Source organism: Diabrotica undecimpunctata, chromosome 8 (genome assembly GCF_040954645.1).
Source record: "Diabrotica undecimpunctata isolate CICGRU chromosome 8, icDiaUnde3, whole genome shotgun sequence".
In the NCBI taxonomy this organism is placed as follows: domain Eukaryota; kingdom Metazoa; phylum Arthropoda; class Insecta; order Coleoptera; family Chrysomelidae; genus Diabrotica; species Diabrotica undecimpunctata.
Genome location: NC_092810.1, coordinates 58,183,522 through 58,209,073, shown reverse-complemented (window position 1 = coordinate 58,209,073; position 25,552 = coordinate 58,183,522). Strand labels below are relative to the sequence as shown.

The 25,552-nt window shown below is 37.1% G+C and overlaps 2 protein-coding genes across 8 annotated transcripts in view; both read left to right on the top strand.

Moving 5' to 3' along the window:
- The window catches only part of LOC140447590 (methyltransferase-like protein 22), a 540,943-nt gene that overhangs the window by 83,457 nt on the left and 431,934 nt on the right, over positions 1–25,552 (top strand). The window lies entirely within an intron of this gene.
- LOC140448851 (uncharacterized) overlaps positions 3,221–25,552 on the top strand; it is a 31,854-nt gene continuing 9,522 nt past the window's right edge. Inside the window, exon 1 of the mRNA XM_072541972.1 lies at positions 3,221–3,308. Coding sequence (XP_072398073.1) covers positions 3,221–3,308 — 88 coding nt within the window. The remainder of the gene's footprint in view (positions 3,309–25,552) is intronic.

Here is a 25,552-nt window from a genome sequence, read left to right as displayed (position 1 = left end):
ACAGGAGGTAGAGCCTCAATAAAATCATAAACTTCAGAATGTGGAAACAAAAAATCGTTGTGTTGTATGTTACCACCGAATATCGAAAGAATACGATAACTGCCTCGGTCTCCCTGGAATTGTATAGCGTGCAATGAACATTACTATGTTTCGTGCTTCTTTGTAGTCTATAATGTATTTTCCCTATAAAATGTGTTTAGTTTTTTCTAATAAACAAACTTCCAAAGCATATCCGCATATACTGAGTTACTGAGTTCTTTGCTAACCGAAACTTGAAATTCCGGGGAAGTGAGCGACGTCGGTGTGCCAGGCCACATATTTATTACTCCCAAATAAATGTATAGCCACCACATCCTTATGAAGGATCAAGGATAGAGGAGGAGGAAATGTATAGCAACCGCGGTATAGTAGAAATGCCACGCACAAAATACATTGGTACAGCATGCGGCATAACTGCTGTGCCGCAGAACTTAAACTAATTTTTTAGTGCGACACACCGTGAATTCCTCGTGGCGATTAACGTGATATAGAATATACAAATATACAAATACCACATATGCGAATGGTTTAGGTGTTCTATCTATACGTATGTTTGCGTCCAATAAGAATTGATTATTAAGGCTGCTTGACACTATCCAAGTGTACTTGGTTAAGGTCTGCTTGGACGTTGCGTGCGTAACACTAGGAAGCTGCTTTGATCGTGTCACCTGTTCATCCAAGTACACTTGTATCAACAGGTTCTATCCAAGTTAATTAGGACGCTGGCCAACTTCCTTGGATTCAAGTAGTGTGGTATTGTAAAATTAAAATGGCGTCGGTGTCGAAAAATCGAAAACTGAAAGAGAGAGTGAAAAATAAGGATACTAGAAGTGCGACATTTTTTATTTTTTATTTTTTCTGGATTTCAAGCTCATGTATCAACATATCAGCAACTACTAGAACACTTGTACAAGTCCACTTGGTCCAACTTGGAATCCAAGCATTCTTGGATCTTGTCAACCCGCTTTTACTGTTGATATCTTTATTCATCTTTCTCCAAAATCGTTTCTTTTCTTGCTACTACAAAGCTTTTCGTAATACCCTTTACACTGAGGGAAATATATCTGAAACTACCATTTGCGCCATAAATTAAAAAGAGCAATTCCAGTACAGTACTGCTTTTGCTATGGTTAAAAGCGTTGTATTCGAAATCAGTCATTTTGCAATACTGTCAGATATCTTTTTACTTCGTGGAATAGTTGTCAGTTCTTGTAAAGTGCAAAATACAAAATATACATTTTACTAATTATATCCACTATTTCAAGTTCGGCAACATTAATGCATTCATAATAAATGTATTATACATTTTTTTTAGTCATCATTTTGTTTAAATTTTAAAAGCTTACCGAAACAACATTTAAGGTACTAATTGATTTGGCAAAGCGGCGTAAGCTAATGTCTTTGTTATTCCTCGAGTTCGCGGTTTCAGATTTTTCTATTATATTGTATATCTTTGCATTTTTATTCTATGTAGTGGTTTTTTCGATATTGATATTTAGACAATGCGCCTACATTTTTGTTGGTTCTCATTATTCTGTAAAAATTTTGAGATTTTTCTGAAGTTTATCATTTTGCTATCGTCCAAGATTTTATTAAACGTTTATAAGCTTCTTTTTTTCATTAGAATATTAACTTATTTCATTAGTTTTCATTTTTTTAGTTATTGATCCGCAAAAATTTGACTCTATTTATTAGCTTCTCACTTTTACCAATAATATTCAAACGAAGAATTCGTTTGTTAAGTTTCATACCAGAGCTGGTTAGCTTAATAAATCTAATGTGTAAAGAAATTCATCTGGAAATATTCAGCATAATTTTAAAATTCAACCGTTGCATGTAATAATATTCCATTTATATCAAAAACGAGTTAGTTATGGTTAGTACAATTAAATCTAAAGCTAAGATCAATATTATTGTAAAAAGTAATATTAAACTCACCAGGCTTTCGGGTTGCATTGCATTGAATATAACTGCGCCGAGCTTTCGACATTCTCTATGACATCTTCTTTAGGGCTTCCGGGGTCTCAGTCTCCTGAGCCCCCAGACACTACTACACTGTTCAGTAGTCACTGCACTACTGCTACTGGGGATAGCGGACGGATCATAATGTAATTTCTAAAAATGTCTATCTTAAAATGTTTTTTTTATTAACTCCAATTAAAATTACAATTTATTCAAAAATAAAGAATAATAAGTAATTTGTTTGTATACATAGCGTGTAGGAGCCTATTCCAGTGGAGAGTTTCTTTTCTTTATTTAGCAACTGTAAATGTTACTAATTTATTGTGAATAGTTTAATTAAAAAGTATGTAAGTTAAATAATAAAACAATGAAACACAATCACGTAATTAAGGTAGAGTTTAAAATACTGTTGGTTTTGGTTAAACATTTAATTTGTTTGGTAGATCATTTGGTTTAAAACGTTTCAGCCTACGCACTTCATTATTGTCATCGAATAACCGCTTCGCCAGAAAATTGGGGTACATCTGGAAGGCACTTCCAGATCTTGTTCTATAGAGGAAGATGTAACATACCATGGAGCATTTACCATAGACCTTAACACTTTATTCTGGAAGCGTTGGAGGATTGCAAGATTAGAATTGCTAGCGGTGCCCCATAGCTGAATACCGTATGTCCATATGGGCTTGAGGATCGCCTTGTATGTAAGCAGTTTGTTATCCAATGTTAATTTAGAGTTGTCCAGTTGTTTTTTTTTTTGGTAAAGATGTGCTTCTACCAGGATAGTCGTTTGTCAAGATTAATACCTAGATAAGTATTTTGTGTCATTTGCCTTACTTAATTGCTTGCCATTGAGTATGACTGGAGGGCATTCACCTCGTTTCATTGTGAAGGTTACATGTGTTGTCTTGGTCTCATTTACCCTAATTCGCCATTTTTTTAGCCAAGTTTCTATTTTATTTAGATTTTTTTTGTAAATTTTCTGACGCTTTTGTGGGATTAGAGTCCATGGCCAGTATTGCGGTGTCGTCTGTAAAAGTAGCAACTTCTGTGTTACTGATAGATGGGAGATCTGCAATGAACATCAGAAATAAAATAGGTCCTAGTACGCTTCCTTGTGAAACACCTGTTTTGATAGGATGGAGCTGAGTGTATTCATCGTGCTGCTTTACCAGGAAGTGTCTATCTGATAGGTAAGATTTTAGGAGTTAAAAGAAAGGACATGGCAATTGCTACTTTATCTTATAAAGTAGGCCTTCATGCCAAACCTTATCGAAGGCTTGACTGGCGTCTAGGAAGGTTGCTAAGAGGTAGGATTTACTTTCCACTACGTAGGAGATTTTTTTACTATTCTGTACATTTTCTCGATTGTTATATGCTTTAGCCTGAAGCCGAATTGGTGGTCCGGAATAATATTAGTTTCTTTTAAGATTGGAATCAGTCTTATCAATAGAACTTTTCGAATACTTTTAATAGAATCGGCAGCAACCTTATAGGTCTATAGGATTTTAGGTCTTCTGGTTTTTTTTCAGGTTTTGGTGTCAGGATAATCTGTGAAATTTTCTATTGACTCGTAAAGTAGTCTGTTCTGATGATGGCGTTGAAAATGCGCTGCAGGTATTTGTAACCTTTTACTGTACATTCTTGCAATAACTTGCCTGCTATCAGATCAAACCCTGGGGCTTTTTTTGGTTTTGTATTTTTCATAATTGCATTTCTTATTTCTGTAAGCGTTTTTAATGTGTCAGCTGTCAAGTTCTTAATCGTAAAGTCCAGTTGAAGCGGGGCTTCTAAGAAGTTATGAATCTCGCTAGAATTGTCGTTGGGATCTGGTTCGTTTGGTTCAAAAACTTTTATTAGGTGTTCAGCAAAAGCTGCGGCTTTTTCTTTGTTATTTCTGGCCCATTAACCCTGCATGTCTCATATTGGAGGACAATATTGTTGTGTTTGTTTTAGCTTTTTTGTTGCCTTCCAAACTATCTTCAGAGGCTGCAAGAGAACTTAGGTAATCCTCGATACCTTTGTTTTTAATATTGTTTAGTAACTTAGATCTTTGGTGGCTCTATTTAGTTTTGTTTTATCGCCTGCGCATCTCGATATCTGCCACCGATATCTTTTTTCGTCACTGCCTTTTCTCTAGTATTGTTTGTTTAACTGTAAGGTAAAGATTGGTTTAGTGCAGTTAATAATCTTGAAATGTAGAATATAATAATTAGTAATTCTGTAACAAATAATAAAAAACTAAAGTGAAGAATCACTAAAAACCTATTTAAATCTGCAATTAGTTTTTCTCTTTTAGATATAGCTAAGCTACATAAAAATATTGTGTTATTAAAGCAAAACAAATCTTTTATTTACAAAATATAGTGACCAATGCAATCATTTAACCAGATAACCAAATGGTTTAATTTCCACAAGGAAAAAAATTCCTGTAGGTGGCTGTATACCATAAATAAAATTTTTTCAATTCAAAATCTTCTGTAAAAGGTAAATTTAAAAATTAAAAACCCTTTCAACCTGGTTACATCACAAAAAGTTTTCGGATTAAATAGTCCATCATCAGTGTTTCTACAAGGTATACATGAGGTTAGCCATAAAATATCTGGGTAAAAATCCTTTAAAGATGATAAATTTAAAATTATACTACATATTAGTTGAAAATTGTTAAATACTTAAGTTTTAAACAGATTCACTGCATGGCAAATGTGTGACTCCCAACTGAGGTTAGCCTCCTTGAGACGTACTTTCAGTACGAAATTTTGTGTGACAACTTTTTTAACTAATATTTAGTATAATTTTAAATTTATCATCATTAAATGGTTTTACCCAGATATTTTCTGGCTTACCTTATGTATACCTTGTAGAAACACTGATGATTGATCATTTAATCCGAAAACGTTCTGTGATGTAACAGTCCGAAAAGGTCTTTAATAAATATACCTTTTACAAAGGATTTTTTGAATTTATATTTATTTAATTTCAGTAAAAATTTCAAATAAATCTGGAAAAGAATATATACTGGAATTCAGATACAATAATTTACCATCAAAATTAAAAGTTATAAACATAAAAAAAATCAAGACTAATTTAAAACATTATTTAAATACAAAACAAATCAAAGTTAAGATTAAGTTTTTTTTTGTAAATACACTCCTGTATGAACATTTGTATTACTTGAGAGTTAAATACATAAACAAAAATTGAAGTAGATAAAAAATATTTAACAAGAATGAATTTATCTTCGTGTAAAATTGGGTTTGTTAAATTGCAGCAACAACAACCATCATATTATCAACATATGGCAATAAATTTTGACCAATGGGCCCAAAAAAAAACTTTAAATAACTTGAGTATCTGAATGGAGCTTTTAATATGCACCATAGCAACAGCAATAGTAGCAGTGTCAACAGTTTCTAAATGGGACCACTGAGCCTTCTTTTTCAAAAATTGTGGTCTTATCAACCCTATTTTATGTTGAGACAATCTGCTTTAATTTAAAACTGTTTATCCACCAATATTACATCCTCTTTTGGTATACATTTTTCTAGGACTTTTGACTGCACTAAAATTGCTTTATCTGAAGTTCGATCTCCATAGCCTTTACTGATGACGGAAATCATGCCAGAAGGGGTAGTTCCAATTAAAAATTTTACTGTACGATTTCCTTTGTAATGGAAATAACTTCTGATGCGACATGTGAGACACTTGAATTTTTCAATGGCAATTTCAGTATAGTCAAGTACTACTTCGTTGTCTATCTCCCATCGGACGCACCTCCAGGTGGTGGATAGGGGAATTCCCTAACCGAGTTATTGTAAAGTGCAAAATAAGAAATACCCGTTTTACTAATTATGTCGGGTAGTTCGGAAATAAAAATACCAACCGCGAACTAAAACAAACTGTATGGCAACCCTGACCGAAGACCAACCCCTAACCTGGCACTCCAGGTTAGATATTGGGCTAGAGACTGACAACCTCTTCCTGTAAAAAAGCATATGTTACGGAACCTCAGGAACTATTAGCTGGACGGAACTCATGACGACGACTCTGCAAATGAAAAATGGAATTGAGATTAGGAACATGGAATACCCGAACCCTGTACCGAAGTGCAGCACTCTCATCTTTCTAGACAGCGAACACGTACAAAGTAGATGTTTTAGCACTGCAGGAAAGGCGGTGGATGGGAACTAACACTCTTGACAAGAGAACCCATTCCATATATTATAGCTGCACTGAAAGCCAACACATGAATGGGGTGGGATTTATTGTAAACCAAAGAACAAAAAGCCTTATTTTTAACTTTAAAGCCTACAGTCAAAGAATGTGCTATTTGCGCTTAAACGGGAAATTCTTTAATTCCAGTTTGATCAATGCATGCACATGTCCGAACTGATGACAAACCAGAGGAAATAAAAGAACAGTTCTTCGAAGACCTAGATGTCCCAGAAATCACATTAAGATTGTATAGGTGACATGAATGCAATAAGAAGAACGACAGCGAGTTTTCATGCCCACGATAGGAAAGCATAGCCTACCCAACATTAGTAGCGATAATGGATTACGACTTATAAACTTAGCAGCAGCACTAAATATGACAGTCGCTAGCACCTATTTTAAACACAAGAACGTACACTAGGTAACCTGGACCTCTCCTGATGGAAGAACGAGTCAGATTGATCACATCTTCATAGATTCAAAGCATGGAACAGACGTAATAAACTGCAGAAGTTATAGAGGCGCAAAGATAGACTCAGATCATTATCTAGTAATCTCAACATTGAGGACTAGAATTTCAAACAACAGGAAAGAAAATAAAGTGGAATATGCAAAAGCTGAGAGATGTGTCAATTGCAGAGAATTCAAGGCAACCACAAGACAATGCAGAAGTCAGAATGGCGACCTATTAACAACAAGGAAATATGTATTGAGTAGATGGGTGGAATACTTTAACCAGGCACTGAATATATTGGAAGAAGAAGAAAACCTGGAAGACGGAAGAGATGAGGTAAGGGGAACAGACGAGAGAGACGAGCAACCACCAACGATTTTTGAAGTTAAAATTGCAGTTAAAAAACTAGCCAGAAACAAATCACCCGGAATAGATCATTTCCCAGCTGAACTATATAAAGAAGATGGTCACGATACCATAATGGCATTACAGCAGTTTATAAAAGAAATATGGACACAGAAATTCCTTCCCAACGATTGGAATATTGGAATACTTTGCACTATACACAAAAGAGGAGATATCTTTAAATGCTCTAACCATAGAGGAATTACGCTTCTAAATGCAGCGTATAAAATATTTTCCAAAGCACTATGTCACCGCTATGGTGGAATTTCAAATGCCGCTTCATCTTGTTCAACTAACGGAACTTACACTCACAGGCGTAGAGAGTGTAGTCAGAATCCAAAACGACTTTTCCAGACCTTTCCATTGTAAAAATGGACTGAGACAGGGAGATGGACTGTCGTGTCTCTTATTTAACCTTGCACTAGAAAAAGTAATTCGAGAGTGCCATATTAATACGAATGGCACCATCTTTAATATATCTGTACAAGTGGTCGGATATGCAGATGACATAGACATTATTGCTAGGTCCACAGAATCTCTGATCGAAGCATTTCGATCACTAAGGGCGTCTGCACTTAGAATGGGATTAAAAATAAACGCACAGAAAACCAAGTATATGTATTGTACTAGATCAGGCAACGAGATACCTAGACTATTAATTGATGATCTGGAACTGGAAGGTGTGGACACCTTCGTCTACCTGGGCTCGCTGCTGACCAAAGACAACAATATCAGCGAAGAAATTAAAAGAAGAATAGTGCTTGCCAATAAGTGCTATTATGGCTTGAGGAAACATGTGGCCCCAAAACTACCCAGAAAAATTAAAGTTACCATATATAAAACACTAATAAGGCCAGTGTTAACATACGGGTCTGAAACGTGGTCACTTACACAGAACGACCAAGAATTGCTTGAACGTTTCGAGAGAAAAATTCTAAGAAAAATATATGGAGGAATTCAAGAACAGGGTTTGTGGCGTAGGCGTTACAACTTTGAGTTATATAGAAGTTTTGGGGAACCTGACGTTGTAAAATATATTAAATTAGCACGCCTTCGATGGGTAGGACATGTAATTAGGCGAGATGAAGATGCAACGATCAGAAAAATTTTCGACCGAAGAGGACCAGTGGGAAGACGCCAGAGGCCAGAGGAAGACCAAAACTTAGGTATCAAGATAACATAGAGGATGATCTAAAATCCATCGGAGTAAAAGCATGGAGAAGAGTTGCCAGAGACAGGGGCGAATGGAAGATTGTTCTGAAGAAGGCTTTGGCTCATAACGAGCTGTAATGCTACTGATGATGATGACTATGTCACCGTATGACACCATATGCAGAACGGATAGTAGGAAAATACCAGACTGGTTTCAAAGGTAGTAAATCGACAATTCATCAGATTGCAACGTTGAAAGAAATTTTAGAAAAAACACTGGAATATGGCGTAGATACTCATCACATCACATCACATGTTTATAGACTACAAAGCAGCCTACGAGTCTGTGAATAGAAGAGAAATATTCAAGGCAATGAAAGAGCTAGGAATACCAAATCAGTTGGTAAACTTAACAAAACTAACTCTTGAAAAAGTTGAATGTTGAGTACGAATTCAGGAGGAACTGTCTTAACCTTTTAAAACAAATAACGGGCTGCGCCAAAGGGAAGCATTTTTTGAAAAATTACCAAGAGAGAAAAAGTATTTATTTCTATGGGATACCACTAAAAAAAAAAAAAAAATACGCAAAGCGATTTTGGAAATTGTTTTTTTGTTATAAGTTATTTGTTAATTTACCGGCTCACTTGAAAAAATTAAAAAAAAAAATACTTTTGAAGTTAAAAAAAAAATATAAAATCGAATAAAAAAGGTTTGTTGCGGTAAAAATGCAAAAAAATTAGTCGGTTTATGCTCTGCTTATTTAAACTGAATTATCTAGAAATAATAAACTGTCTTTAAATTTAAATATTATGTTTGGGCATTTATAGAAAATGTTCGTGTAATTTCAAAACAGCATATTGAAGACGTTTTGATACTTATTTAAATAACAATCTCAATGGTTCACTATATATTATGTTATAACTATCTCAGGTAGAAAATGATAAAACGTCAATTAAACTTGATTCGGCAGTCTAATTTTTTCATGCAATAATGCTTGTTGGCTTTGTCTTGGCCTTATCTTAACATTATTTGAATTATTTAAATGCAAACCAAGTAATTAAATACCTTTCTTAAATAAAGAACATTTAGATTACTTTTATTATGATAAAAATACTATGATATTTTAGTAAAGTAATAAGAAAAAAAAAAAAAAAATGATTTAACGAAAATAACAAAGGAGTGTGAAGGCTCCGACAGAATTCTTGAATGATACGAAAGCATTTGCTGAACGTCTAATGGTTTGGTTAGGAACGTCCAACTTTAAGGTAATGACTCAACGGATACATTAATTATCCCGTTAAAGACGAAACTCAGTTATACAACACAATACGCTTTCCATATTTTATAGTACATATTCATATTATCGAATTCAATTCGACGTATGTTTTAGCAAATTCTGTATTTTTTGGGGTGGCATTTATACTCTAAATTTGTCAATCATTTGGCACGGGGATGGGCGCGGGGGTTGGCGCGGGGGTTGGCGCGAACATTTTGGTGGTAGGATTTTGATTGAAGGGTGCGGCGAACGATATTTTCTTTATGAAACGTCACCATGTTAAAGGTAACTGGATGCCGTCATCTCTTTCATTGACACAATTTAGCCTTTTTTCAATTTCTATGGCGTCTCGGATAATTCTTGATTTACAGAAGCGAATGGGGACTATGATGGGGCCTTAAAGCCCACCGAAAGCATAAAGTCATTGCCAATTTTCTAAAACTTAAACACCATATTTCTTCTTTTTCTATCTACCAAATTCTTAGAAAGACCCAAATTAGATGTCACACATATCAATATGTTCAATATCTGGTTATCTACTCATTCTTTTAATGTACATCCTTCATTATGGGACAGTATCAAGGAACTTGGGAAGCGGAAATTAGCGCATCTAATTGCCGAACAAATTCAAAAACCTACAACTTTGAAAACCACTACAGTGGTTTACAACTTTTGTGATATTCCTATTTCGACCATTGCCACTCAAGCCTTAGCAAAAGGCTTTAATTGGTCTGTTACCCATCTGTCAAACTGAAGAAGCCATCTCCAGTTTACCTTCGAAAGACGCTGAAATAACTAGACAAGACATCGTTTGAGTTCTTAGAAATTCAAAGCCTTCTACTCCGAACATTACCCAATCTGAGAAAAAAGCTCTAAAGAACTTCAGTCAAATCCAAATCTAGTCATTCTTCCCACCGATAAAGGAAATGGCACCGTCATCCTAAACACTTCTTACATTAATAAACTGTCAAATCTCAATAATACTCAGACTACAAACCAATTCCTAATAATCTAAAAACCCATCTAGAGAAAACAACAAAAGCCATTATCAATAAAACCTTTCTTTCTGTTGACATCAAACAATCTCTAATTTCTAGAGCTCAAAATTTACAAACCTGATATTACTCGACGTTCCATTGTCAGTGCATACAACTGCCATACACAACCATTGGCCAATTACTTGTCCAAAACTCTACATCCTCTCGCCGATAATGCTTTATCCCTTGTCTAAAATTTTTCATTTTATCGAACTTCTTAAAATATACTCTATATCAGAGTTAGACATTCTAGTAAGTTTCGAAACCGTTTCACTCTTTACAAACATTCCTATAGACGAAACTCTAAACATTCTGAAAACTAAATGCAGTATCCAACAAGACCACTTATCTCTCATTAAACATTGTATCTCTAACACTTATTTCATGTTCCAATCTCAATTCTACAGACAAATAAATGGTGCCCCAATGGGTTCCCCATTATCTCTAGTAATTGCCAATATCTTTACGGAAGACTTTGAGACCCAAGCACTATTCATATCAATGCTCAAACCCAGATGGTTCGTGAAGAATTAAAATGAACCACGAGCTGGATGAACTAATGCAGAGCGCAGATATTGTCAGATTTGTAAAGTCACAAAGACTAAACTGGGTTGGTCACCTAGAAAGAATGCCAGATAATCGAGCTGTAAAAGTAGTCCAGAGATGGAAGCCGTAAGGAAACAGAGCAAGAGGAAGGCCCCGTAAAAGATGGATAGACGACGTAGAGAGGGATCTTAAAACCATGAACATCAGGCAGTGGCGAAGGAAAGTATCCGACAGGGCAGAATTGAAGAACATTGTTAAGCAGGCAAAAATTCATAAAGGGTTGTAGCGTCATTAGAAGAAGCAGAAGTAGATATGTTGGCTAGTATCCAGTTCACGATGGAGGTGAAAACTGATTTATCCCTACCGTTTCTCGACATAATCACAAAGAAAAATCAATTTCAAGATTTTCATTACTGGGTTTATCGAAAACCCACCCATACCAATCGTTACTTGCATGCCAACTCTCATCATCCACCTTCACAAATTAATTTAGTCAATAATACCCTTGTCTCCAGTTCAATATGCCTTTGCGATGATGCAAGTAGACCCGCTGAGCTATGTAGTTTAAAACAAGCCCTCATCCAAAACGGTTACCGCAAAAATCACATCATTAGGAGCATCTACAGACATCAATCTCCAACTCAATCTCGACCGAAAGACTCAGATCCTCATCATACGAAAGCTTTTCTGCATCAAAGGCGTCACTGACAAGATCGATAAGATTCTTAAATCAAAAGGAATAAAGACAATATTTACCCCCAACAAAAACTTTCATTTCTTGTCCGATCAATAAAAGAGATGACGGCATGCGGTTACCTTTGACATGGTTACCTCTCATAAAGAAAATATCGTCTGCCCCATCCTCCAATTAAAATCCTGTTGTCAGAAATGTTCGAGCCAACCTCCGCGCTAATCCTCGCGCCAATCTCCGCGCCAATGCCAACCCCAACCTCAGCCCAAACCATGTCACCATCGATGGTATAAATGAATCATCTGCTGTTCCCAGTAGTAGTATTGCATTGTTTAGTGATCAGTGTAGTAGTGTCTTGATTATACAAGGGAAAATCCAGGGCAAGAGAAGTGTAGGAAGAAGAAGAATCTCGTGGTTGCGTAACTTGAGGGAATGGTACGGATGCACATCAATTGAACTATTCAGAGCAGCAGCATCTAAGATCAGAATAGCCATGATGACTGCCAACCTCCGTCGCGGAGATGGCACGTCAAGAAGAAGTAGTAGTGTCTGGGGGCTAGGGAGACTGAGACCTCGGAAGCCCTGACCCCTGGAGCCCTGAAGCTCCGAAGCCTTGTTTTTGTTCAATCAAATTACAGTGGAACCGCTGCGGCTCGAAGACATTCACAATTATACTCAAATCGAAGGCATCTCAACTACAAACTGTTTTGAAATCTCTACAATTGCCTAGGCGAGACGGGCTCTTTACTTCCTCAAAGTCAACACTTTTCTGAATCCTCCGTGAATGTGTTTGTTGTTGCTCTGGAAGCCTCAGAGTCTTCTAACATTTTTGCCACAAATTCGCATTGCTCCAGAAGTGATCCTTTTCCAAGTTAATATTCTACTATTATAACTTGGCTGCACCGTACTGATGATGACCAAATAGTCAGAAATACTTGTTGCCTTTCATCGTATACACATATTTTATTATATTTTTTTTCTTAAAGACTCATTAAATCTCTTCAAGTCTCTTAAATATGACTCTTCTGAAATATTTTAGCATCGTATGTTTTAGCACATAACAATACATCTGTGTATTACCAAATATAAGGTATTCTTCTTCTTCTTTTGGTGCCTATCCTCTGTGGATGTTGGCAATCACGTTGGTCCATACAACTTTGTTGACAGCTGCTCTAAATAGATGTGTGGTAGTCATTCCTGCCCACTGTCCGATGTTCGTCAACCACGATATCCTTCTGCGCCCTTGAGATCTTTTGCCTTCTATCTTGCCTTGTAAAATTAGTTGAATTAGTTGATTTTTCTCATTGCGCATCACATACCCTAAGTATGTCATCTTTCTGATTTTCACGATATGCATAATTTCCAGATCTTTATTCATACGTTGGATCACGGTATTGTTTGTAACATGATGGATATAGGAAATTCTGAGCATGCGGCGGTAGCATCACATTTCGAAGGCTTCTAATCGTTTGGATGTTGCCTCCGCCAAGGTCCAGGCTTCGACTCCATATAAAAGGATATAAAATACATAGCATCTCAAGACTCGTGTTCTTATATCAATGTTCAGGTGCATATTAGATAATATCTTCCTGAGGCGATAGAAGACAGCTATCGCCTTTTCTATACGACATTTTATTTCCTGTGGGTGGTCCCATTCCTTATTTAGGCTGCATTCAAGGTATGTAATTTTGTCGACTATTTTCAAGGGTTCATTCTTAGCTGTGAATTGGTGCTGTATTACGTCGTTTTTACTTACTACAAGAATTTTGGTCTTACAGTTTAATTTATGAATCAAAACCGTATCGTCTGGATATCTTAAATTGTTTATGATGTCATCATTGATTTTTATACCTTCTCTTAAACCATCAATAGCTTCCCTGAACAGAATTTCCGAGTAAATATTGAACAACGTAGGTGATAATGTAGCCCTGACGTACTCCCCGTTTTATCGTGAATTCCTGTGAGGTTTCGTTGTCTACTCGTACAGTTGCCCTTTGCTGTAACTATAAATTTTTAATTAGGCGTAAATCTTTGTCATCAATACTAGATTCTTTCAGTATCTGAAATAATTTTTGATGTTGCACCTTGTCAAATGCTCTTTCAAAGTCTATAAATCATGCTAGACTTCGCAATTTACGTCTAATAAGGTCTTAGCAATACATAAAAGTGAAGACATCATATTAATTTCTAGACTAATTTCAGAAATATCTTATAATCAACGGGTTTAAAACTGAATACACAAATTTCTGTAGATAAAAAATGCAAGAAAATAATACTGAAGTTCCAGTAGGATAAAAAAAATTTTATTTACATAATAATGCAATTACTTTAAATTTTATTTAAAGTTTTAGTTCAAAATTATTAGTATTAAAGTTAAAAGGGTAGTAGTTTCTTCGGTAATTTAAAAACGTAACCGAAGAACTTCATTAACTTAAAAATTCGATTCGAGTTTTCTTTGTCGAACATTGCATTTATAAAACCTTTTTTATTTTTCATCGTTTTCAAGCTCAAAAAGAAATTCGGAGAAAGTTACTGTTAATTGGATTTAGTCCGGTCCTGTTTGGTGGTAGCCTCAGATGTACCCGCGTATTACGATAATGATATTGAGTGTCTCTACATTGGTCTCACCTGTCGGGCAGATGTTGGGAGTATTATTTCCCAATTTAGTTGCAGCTTATGTAAAGATGCGACCGATCGATGTTAAGTGTGACGGTACCTATATGAAATCTTTGAATACCTATATTTTTGGTTCAGTTATAGTTCCAGTTATATTTCAGGTAGATATAAAAAATATTACTGTATTTAAAATGAAAGAGAATCTGTTTTAAGACAATAAGGTTACTGAAAGAACTATTGTCTCCATAGCATTAGAAATGTTAATAGCAGTTTTTAATATTCGTATCTGGAAAACTTTGAATTATTTTTTCCTTTTAGAGTAGAACTAGAGTGGTCTTTATTGGGTCATGCCAAACTAGCTCTTAACAGCTCCCGGCTTTAATAATGTTGATGTATAGATTTCTTACTACTTCTTGGGTGGTCTTTGTAGTGGACCACTCTGTGTTTTCGTGGTAGGACTGCCTCTCAGTATGCACTTTTTCCATTTTCGTGGGCACATATTGTTAACATAATGTGCTTAATTGGGGTATCATACTGGTAATTATCTCATATATCGAAAATAACCAACTTTTGTGTAAATATTTTCTGTATATTATATTCTATCAACAAATATTGTACCAGTTTTACACAAATGTAGTTAAGTAATCAATAAAGACTTATTTACGTCTCTAAAGTTAGCATATCCATTTTATAAGGCTTAATTCAGACCAACACTATAATTTATTGGTAATTTATTACGGAAAGAAAACATTTATTGCTGTAGCCGTTTCCGAAAAACAATGATTGTGCTAATCGTACGGTAAAGCTAGCATAGACACAGCTATATCTCGGCAAGGAAAAGGGGTACAGAGCCCATTTTCGCGACATATTTTATTGCTAATTAATTGCTGTTAATTGTCTGGCTTGCCAACAATTCCTCTTGTGCACTCACGCACAATCACCCTGACGTTTACCACACCTCCCTGGTTCCACAAAAAAAAATTGGAGCAATCTTCCTTGCAGAGGCAAAAGCCTAAACAAGGTAAAAACATGAATCTCTCTCTCTGTTAATTGGTATATTAACCAATTCCCAAAAGCTACTCCATCATTCTTTAGCCCAAAACACACCCCAGGAAATCCGAGATATCGCCCAAACAGCCAACGATGTTTTACGCTAAGAAACAATTTATACCTTCAACCGTTTCCCCCAAAATAATAATTATGCTAACTTTACGGTAAAGCTAACATAGCTATAGCTATATCTCTGCAATGAATAAGGCTAGAGAGCTTGTCTTGACGGCATATTTTATTGCTAATTAATTGCTATTGATTGGCATATTGATCATCCCCCAAAAACTACCCCATCATTTCTTATCGCAAAACGCATCCCCGGAAAAATCGAGATATACTCGTATGTTAACAATTGTGAAACCAAAAATGAACAGCTAGGAATTAATTGCTAATTTATTGCTGATTTACGGCAAGAATTTACGTAATTAGCTATTTAAAGTTAATATTGCCATTGAGCGAAGATGCAGGCGTGTTTGTCCTTACACCTTGTCCTGATGCCTTTGTTTCGCGCACCAGTCATAGGTCGCTGGTTTTTTCCCTTGGGGAACAAGATTTGTCCTTAGGGAAATAGGTTCACTTTATATACTTCTTTGAAGGACCACCCAGAAAACTGGGACAAATGAAAGTTTCGAAAAGAACGTTTTAACAAGTCTATTTAAACTATTATTACAACAACGTATTTTGGACGCCGATAACTTGCTTACGATAGCTGATTTAAGAAATTTAGTTTGAATTTATGTGCAAAACTACATAACTTGTCGGGGATACAATATTGACACGAACTGAATAAACTTAGTAATATACCGACTGTGTTAAACCTTCTGAGGTGCGACTAGCGCGCACAGGAGCCTAGCGCTCATCCAATGCTGGATTCGAACTGATTCCAACTACCTTGAATCACTACGCTCGTAAATCGTTACCTAAAATTCAGAAATCTCCCCCCTGACCCTCGACGTATGTAAAGGATATGTTTACATTTAAAATACCTTCGACTTTCCTTTCATTGGTAAAATTAATTACCTGAGAAGGGTATTTTTCAACTTTTGTTAATGTTTGGAATTTTTGAATGACTCAAACCGATAATTTGGAAATCATTAATCCCTTCACTGTTATAATTCTTTGACGATCTTAGAAGCTTATGTCTAGAAAGTTATTTGAATGCAAGCTATCGGCGCCGTACAGATTATTAGATGGTACAAAGGAATTTTATAAATCTAAACTAATATACAGTGTGATATAATGATAAGATACAAAATTAAATAAAAATATTAAATATTGTTATTACGCAACAGCTATATCTATATCTTTGCAATGAAAAAGGCTACACAGCTCATCTTGGCGGCATATTTTATTTTGTTTTGCCGAGGAAATGTTAAAGATTGGCTAGGTGACGCGTAAACAAGCTGAGCGCTAGTATACCATAATGCCAATGAATATGTACGCATATGCGTGCATATTAGTTGATCATACCATGGATAATATTCCAGTATGCTAGTGCGGGAGGGCGCTGAAGTATACAAACAGCTAAGTTTCGCGCTACTGTGACTTCAGCCTAACATAACATCCAAGTTTTAAAAGACATGGATTAGTTGCGTTATTGATTATTAATTCAATGAAAAATAAAAAAAAACAATTGAAGACAGTTAAAATTAACCAAGGTAATGGTTTCTTCTGTTATAAACGGAAGTACTAGAGATATTTCAGAATGAACGTGCAGATCAAAAACCGTAAGTGCAATTTGGATGCTTGCTGTTTAATAATGTCGCTTCTTTGCAGTAGCCTGATTTTTTCCGGGGATTATTAGCACTCTCTGCCCTAAACCTGTTCCAACCACTACCTTGGTTTCGTCTTTTTTGGGTTTTAAGCCATTAAAACGCCATGCTTGGCTAGTGCGTGTTGGCGAGTTGGTTACATACATACATTGCCTCCCTGGATTACATACATTGTATTCCGAATGTTGCTTCCATTATCGCTTTTCAATGACGAAGGCATGCGTAAATGCGTTAAGTCTTCTACGTGTAAGGTATTTAAGCAACATTTATATGAGACAATGGACAATAAAATATTTTGGAGAAATATACTGTTCCGTGAAATTTATTTCATATAGAAAAAGTCCCTACACGAAACGAAAAAGAAGAAGTAGTTCTAGATCACTCAAGATGACATCGAAAATTCCTGACATTTCTAGTGACGTTTGGAACATTAGAAAAAATATATAAACGTATGTTGTTGACAATAAAAACAGTAGTATTTTGAGTTTTGAAGTTTATAGTTGTCATTGAGTTATTGTAAACAAGTATTGTAATATTGTTGGTGTTAATTTTTTTTTTTACTAAAGACAGAAGTGTACTTACATTAAAATCTGGTCAGTAAGACCAATTATCAATTTGTTTCTAACTTACATTGCTAATGAAATCTTAAAATTAGGTGTCTACTCACTAGTATCTTTCCTATTATTTCTAATAACTAGCATTAAATTTAGCATGCATACTCGCACAACACTTTACTCTGTTTCTGAGAAGTGCTGAGATGTTCCTCAGCACTTTATTCTGGAATATCTGGATTACTTTGATGTTAATAGGCTTGGCACAGCCCCATAGTTGGCAGCCATAGGTCCATACTGGTCTCAGTATTTGTTTATAGATTAGGAGTTTATTATTTATGGATAGAGATGAATGTCTTCCCATCAACCAATACATTTTCTTGTAGCGGATGCCTAGTTCTTCTCTTTTTTTCTTCACGTGAGCTTTCCAGCGAAGTTTCGCATCAAGAGTGATCCCCAAGTACTTTGCTGATGTTGCAATAGGCACTTAGACATCATTTATTCTAATTGGAATATTATTAATTCTCTTATTGGTAAAATTTATATGGACTGATTTATTCTCATTCAGCTTAATTTTCCATTTTTTGGTCCATTCATGGATTTTATTTATTGAATTTTGTAGTTTTTCTGTAGCTTCTTCGACGGTGTCACTTACCGCTAAGACAGCAGTGTCATCTGCGAAGGTAGCTATGGTGTCGTCTTCTAGTTCAGGTATATCACACGTGTATATTAGGTATAGGACTGGACCCAATACACTCCCTTGTGGAACACCTGCTTCAATATCATTGAGATCAGTGTATGCATCTTCTTGTTTAACTCTAAAATGTCTGTTCGCTAGATATGATTGTAATATATTTGAATATTGTTTAGACATGAATTATTTAAGTTTATGTATCAAACCCTTTGCCAGACTTTATCAAACGCCTGTGCCACATCTAGAAAGGTTGCAGAACAGACTTTTCTTTTCTCTAATGATCTTTCAATTATAGCAGTTATTCTATGCACCTGGTCAATTGTCGAATGCTTATTTCTAAATCCAAATTGATGATCTGGAATTATTTTCTTTTCTTCAATTATTGGTAGGATTCTTCGCAGGAGGAGTTTTTCAAACACCTTGGACATCACAGGTAGGAGTGATATTGGTCTATATGATGTCACCTCATTGGGGGGTTTCCCAGGCTTTGGTATCATGATCACCTTAGCTATCTTCCATAAATCTGGAACATATTGTAGTCTAAAGGCAGCATTTATTAAATTTGTTAATTTTACAATAGCTTTTCTTGGTAGATTTTTTAGCAGTCTTCCGGTAATGAGGTCATAACCTGGTGCTTTATTTGGGTCGATTTGTTCTTTAATTAACTCAGCTACTTCTTTTGGGGAAGTTGGCTTGATATTCTCATCTATTTGCTTTGGTTCGGGCCAATCCTGGTCATCGTCTTGGTCATCTTGCAACTTAAATTTGCTCTCTAGATGAGTGGCAAATCTCTCTGCCTTCTGCTGATTATTTCTGGCCCAACTACCGTCTTCCAGTTTTATTGGAGGAGAATGTAATATTGGCCTTTTAATTCTTTTTGTAGCTTTCCAAAGCGAGTACTCTGTGCTTCCAGATAAGATTTAATAGATTCATTCTTAATTTTCTGGATTTCTCTTTTAAGTTGCTGGCTGGCATTGTTTAGGTTGGTTTTGTCTCGAGGGGCTCTCGTTTGCTGCCATTTTCTTCTTAGTTTTCTTTTTTCTTTTATTAATTCACGAATTTCTTTAGGGTAGTTATTCCCTTTAACTTTTATTTTCAGTTTTGGTGTTAAATAAAGTTAATTTTCAAGAAATGTAACAATACGAAAAACACGTGCTGGTGTAGCTGAATAATACTTTCTGACGCCGGTACGCAAAAACTATTGATTTGGGAGAAACATTTTTAAATAAGTAAGTACATAAATTGTAGGAAATTTTCTCTAGTTTAATTTTGTTTTTTTTTTGTAAAATGAGTAGGAAAGGACATATTGTAAAACAACTTATTATTAGACGCCATTTTTCCAATATAGTGTTACGATAAATATACTGGCCTAACTTTTATGACTAATTATTCTGTTTTATTGTAGAAATTTCGGTGGAAGTCTAGAACCAAAATTATGGTGAATGAGCCGGCTAAACTTCTCGATCTTTCGATGCTGTTCTAGTATATCAGGATTTCGTATATAAATACAACATTTTTATATGGAGGGCCAGTTAATTCTGAACTCGCGCTCGCGAATTTGTAACGTACGGATACATATAAATTTGTCAGATAAGTTAATATAAATAAAGAAATAAATTAAATCCGTAAGTGTTATAAATATTGAACCTTTTAATAAATCCACAACAAATGGTGTCAGAGTGAGATCGAACATAAATTAGACTTATAATAATAATACAAGTGAATATAAAATAAATTGTGAAAATGGCTACGATTTATGAGCTGACAGTGACTAATTTAAGAAGACATCTTGAAGACAGAGAATTATCTTCCACCGGAAAAAAGGCTGAGTTAGTCCAACGACTAAAGAACGCTTTGCTAGAAGAAGGACTAGATCCAGAGACTTATATATTTGAAGACAAACATGATGCTGTCATCTCGTCGATTTCGAAATTGGAGAACAAAGTTTCTGACGATATTTCGAAAGTTTCTTCTGATGTAGCCAAAGTATCCGGCGACATCGCTTCTTTAGAAAGCAAAGTTTCTAACGAGATTTCTTCGCTGGAAAGCAAAGTCTCTGCTAACATCTCTTCGGAAATCTCTAAAGTCACTTCTGAGATGTCTGCCCTGGACGATAGAATATCTTCATTAAAAAACCAAGTTGCTGCCGATATGTTAGCCTTCGAAGAAAAGATATGGAAAGAGATGGAAAAGAAGATGGAGGAAACAGGGACAGCAGAGAGAGGTAACAATCCGATTACAGTGGAGATAAAAGAAGACGAGACGAAATTTAAGTTGGAGACACGGCCGAAATTTGAAGGAAGTGGAGGTTCTATTCATGTTAAAGTCCCAACTTTCGACGGAAAATCATCATGGAACAACTACATGAAACAGTTCGAATCAGCCGCAAGAGCAAATGGATGGTCTGAAAAAGAAAAGGCTGTAAACCTGACTATCGCCCTTCGAGGAGATGCCTTAGATGTGCTTCAGACCATAGCCGTAGAGGAGACCGATGATTTCGAACAACTGAAGAAGAGGTTAAATATGCGATATGGCCACGAACATTTGGAGCATGTATATCAGTCACAGCTTAAAAATCGTAGACAGAAGAAAGATGAGGCTCTTCAAGAATATGAGGTAGATATTGCCAGATTAGTACGATATGCTTATCCAACAGCTCCCGAAGACATGATGGAAAAATTGGCCGTTCAAACGTTTATTGATGGTCTTCGTGATCATGAAATGCAGAGAACACTGCGATTAGCTCGTCACAAGACGCTGGTTGATGTCCTATCCGCCGCCCTCGAATACGAGTCAGCTACGCAGGCCTCTGGCGGGTACAGTAAAGTTAGGACTGTAAAAGAGGAAGGAGATGAAGATAAACTTGACCAGCTCGTTAATATGATGAAAAGCATGACATACAAGAAAACGAAGACCATAAAATCAAGAAACTCACCATCAGGAAAACCAGAACGAGTCGGCTTTAGGGGAGCAGCTTCGACCCGGAACTTTTCCAAAGACCCTCTTATACTAATAGCTTCGTTGAAATGTCGTGAAGATAGTGTATATGTAGATGGAGAAATAAATGGTAAAAGACATACGTTGTTGGTGGATACCGGAGCGACCAGAACCATTATACGCCCAACAGTTATAAACAGCCGAAAGAAACTGTTACCAACGAGGTTACGACTTCGGACCGCTACAGGTGAAAATGCCAACATTCATGGAGAAATCCAGGTACAATTGGGAATTGGGGCAGAAAAGTTTGTCCATACTGTTATAGTTGCTGACATCGAAGAGGATGTTATATTAGGAATGGACGTAATGAATATGCATGGATTCCAATTGGATTTTAAGAATAAGGTAATCAAAGTTGGCAACGAGGAGGTATTTCTCCATCCACATAATGACAACACTGTGCAAGCAGCCATTACAGAAGATACAGTCGTGCCTGCGAGAAGCGAAACGATCATAGTAGCGCGACTACAGGGAATTGTAGACGAAGGGAGACCTGTTATGATGGAGCCTTGGAACCACGACGATGAGGTTGGCCGTGGAATCATAATTGGAAAGGAATTGGTGACTTCGGCTAAAGAAATTCCTGTGAGACTTATCAATGTCAACGACTACCCAGTGACCATAAAGAAAGAGACAAAAGTAGGAACTTGTGTACCTGTGACATCCATAATCCGTCAGGCGACAACATCTGATAATTCCAACGACAAATTCGACCAAATGGTTGCAGTTGCAGGACAGTCTCTAAATCAGATGGAGAAAAGGAAATTAAGGGAATTTCTTCGGCAGTATCGTGATATTTTCGTACCGAAAGGAGGAAAGACGGGAAGAACTACCGTTGTTAAGCATAAAATTGATACTGGTAATGCTAAGCCAATTCGTCAAACAGCTCGACGATTACCACAGGCGAAAAGAGAGGAAGCTGAAACGATTGTTCAGGAAATGAAGAAAGACGGGGTGATAGAACCTTCTACGAGCCCATGGGTCTCTCCGGTGGTCCTGGTTAAGAAGAAAGACGGAACGACGAGGTTCTGTGTGGATTACCGTTTGCTGAACAACGTTACCAAGAAGGATAGTTATCCTCTGCCTCGGATCGATGACACATTGGACACATTGGCTGGAAGTAAATTGTTTTCTACTTTGGATTTGAAGTCTGGATACTGGCAGGTAGAAATGGACCCAGTCGATAAAGAAAAGACAGCCTTCACCACAGGATCTGGATTGTGGCAATTCAACGTTATGCCATTTGGACTCTGTAATGCTCCTGCGACATTTGAGAGGCTTATGGAAAATGTGTTGAGAGGGTTATCTTGGAAAACATGCCTGGTTTATTTAGATGACATAATCGTCTTGGGGGAGACATTCGAAGATCATTTGAGGAATTTAGAAAACGTTTTTAATCGACTTAAAGCTGCCCAATTGATGCTAAACCCCAAGAAGTGCCAGCTATTTCAAGGTAAAGTCAATTATCTGGGTCATATAGTCAGTAAAGAAGGAGTGGCCGTGGATAAGGGAAAAATCGATTCCATTAAGGAATGGCCAAAACCAACTGACAAACATCAAGTGAGAAGTTTTCTTGGACTATGTACTTACTACCGGAGGTTTATTAAGAAGTTTGCAGATATCGCTAAGCCATTAACGCGACTTACGGAGGAAGCAAGAGATTACCGCTGGGATACAGACTGCCAAAATGCCTTTGAGACCTTGAAAAAGCATTTAATAACAGCACCAATTTTAGGGTATCCACTGCCAGAAGGAGAGTTCATCTTAGATACAGATGCAAGTAATGTGGGAATTGGAGGAGTGCTGTCTCAGATTCAAGGAGGACAGGAACGAGTCCTCGGATATTTTAGTAAAGTTCTTTCAAAACCTGAGCGGAATTATTGCGTCACGAGAAGAGAACTTCTGGCAGTAGTGAAATCAGTAGAGCACTTCTATCAATACCTCTATGGCAGAAAGTTTCTAATCCGAACCGACCATGCCGCCCTTAAGTGGTTGATGCAGTTTAAGAATCCAGAGGGTCAGATAGCCAGGTGGATCGAACGACTCCAAGAATACGATTTTAAGATTGAGCACCGGGCCGGAGCTAGCCACAGAAACGCTGATTCTCTTTCCAGAAGGCCATGCCCAGCAGAGTGTTCCCACTGCAACAAAACGGAATCCAAGGAAGCAGCAGTGCTAAGAACGACGATTGTCAACAACGACTGGACGCCTACTAAGATCAGGGAAGAACAAGAGAGAGATCCAGTTATACAAAAAATCCGAAAATGGAAAGAGGAAAACCGTCGACCACCTTGGCAGGAAATATCAAACCTATGCTCAGTAGTTAAGACGTATTGGGCCCAGTGGGACTCATTTATCATCGAAGATGGCTTGCTTAAACGAGTCCTGGAAAATGATGACGGTTCAGAGAAGAGAAGACAGTTGGTGATCCCAAAGAGCAGAATAGCCGAAGTACTTCGTCAGTTACACGACAGTCCATCGGGAGGGCATTTTGGTGTAAGGAAAACCCTTCAGCGAATTCGGGAACGGTTTTATTGGATGAACAGTTCCGACGACGTAAAAGACTGGTGTAAGAAATGTACTATTTGTGCTACGAGTAACGGGCCTCACCGAAAAAGGAGAGCTCCTATGAGACAATATAATGTTGGAAGCCCGTTTGAAAGAATAGCTTTGGACATCGCTGGGCCATTTCCAGAAAGTGAAAATGGAGGCAAGTACATGCTGGTAGTAATGGATTACTTTACTAAGTGGGTCGAGATTTACGCACTTCCAGACCAGAAGGCCGCCACCGTTGCAGATAAGTTGATCCAAGAATATATCAGCCGATTTGGAGTGCCTTTGGAGATCCATAGTGACCAAGGCAGGAACTTCGAAAGCGATCTATTCCAAGGAATATGTGATAGACTAGGCATGAAGAAAACAAGAACTACCGCGTATCATCCGCAATCGGATGGTATGGTAGAACGAATGAATAGGACAGTTGGCAAGTATTTGACAAAGATGGTGTCCGATCATCAGCGAGACTGGGACCAATACCTTCCGTTCTTCACAATGGCCTACAGATCTGCTGTTAACGAATCAACAGGCCAGACACCAGCCAAAGTCCTATTCGGACGCGAAATGCGACTACCTTGTGATCTCGAGTTTGGATGTAAACCTGGAGAAGATGTAGCAGGTGAAGATTATGTGATCGAATTACGAAGAAGAATGGACGATGTACATGAGTTGGTCCGTTCCCACCTTCAGATCGCTAGCGACAGAATGAAGAAACGGTACGATACACAAGCCGAAAAGGGTTGCTTTAAGAAGAACGACAAAGTATGGCTGTATAATCCCAAGAAGCGAAAAGGTTGTTCTCCCAAATTGCAGCAGTTTTGGGAAGGTCCATACCTCATTATGGAGAAGATCAACGATGTCATCTACCGAATAAGCAAGATTCCGAGGGGAAAGCCGATGATAGTACACCATAACCGGTTGGCGTCTTTCGAAGGTGACCACAACGTAGATGAAGAAGTGGAAGTAAACCAAATCCACGATGTGTCTGACCTCACGTTTGAGGAATTCATGGGTGCCTATGGAGGTACCGGTAAAGCGAGACATGGTGTTACCACTGAAGAAAAGCAAGATCTACTCGCGCTCCCCGATGACTACTCGCTGGCCCTTACCATCCCGGCCAGTATCAAAGACGCACCAGGGTTGGCATCCGTCTTTCGAAGGAAGTTTGGTCGAGTTGCAGAACTTCAATGCCAAGTGCCAGCTCCCGGTAAAACCTTGAAACTCCAAGATGCATCACGTTACCTTTTCTACCTGGTAACAAAAGACACTGCCCGTGACCAACCTACCTACCGAGATGTATGGGAAGCCTTACTTCAATTGAGAGAGCACGTACTAGAGTCCGACGTGCAAAAGTTAGCCATGTCAAAGTTGGAGTGCCGCCAATTAGATTGGAGGGTTATCCGAAATATGGTGGAGGAGATCTTTAAAGACACCGAAGTCCAGGTGTTAGTCTGTTGCAATCCGCATAGTTACTGGTGCGGAGAGAAAACCGTCCCTTGTCATTTTTATACAACTGGAAGTTGTAAAAGAGGGTCCAGTTGC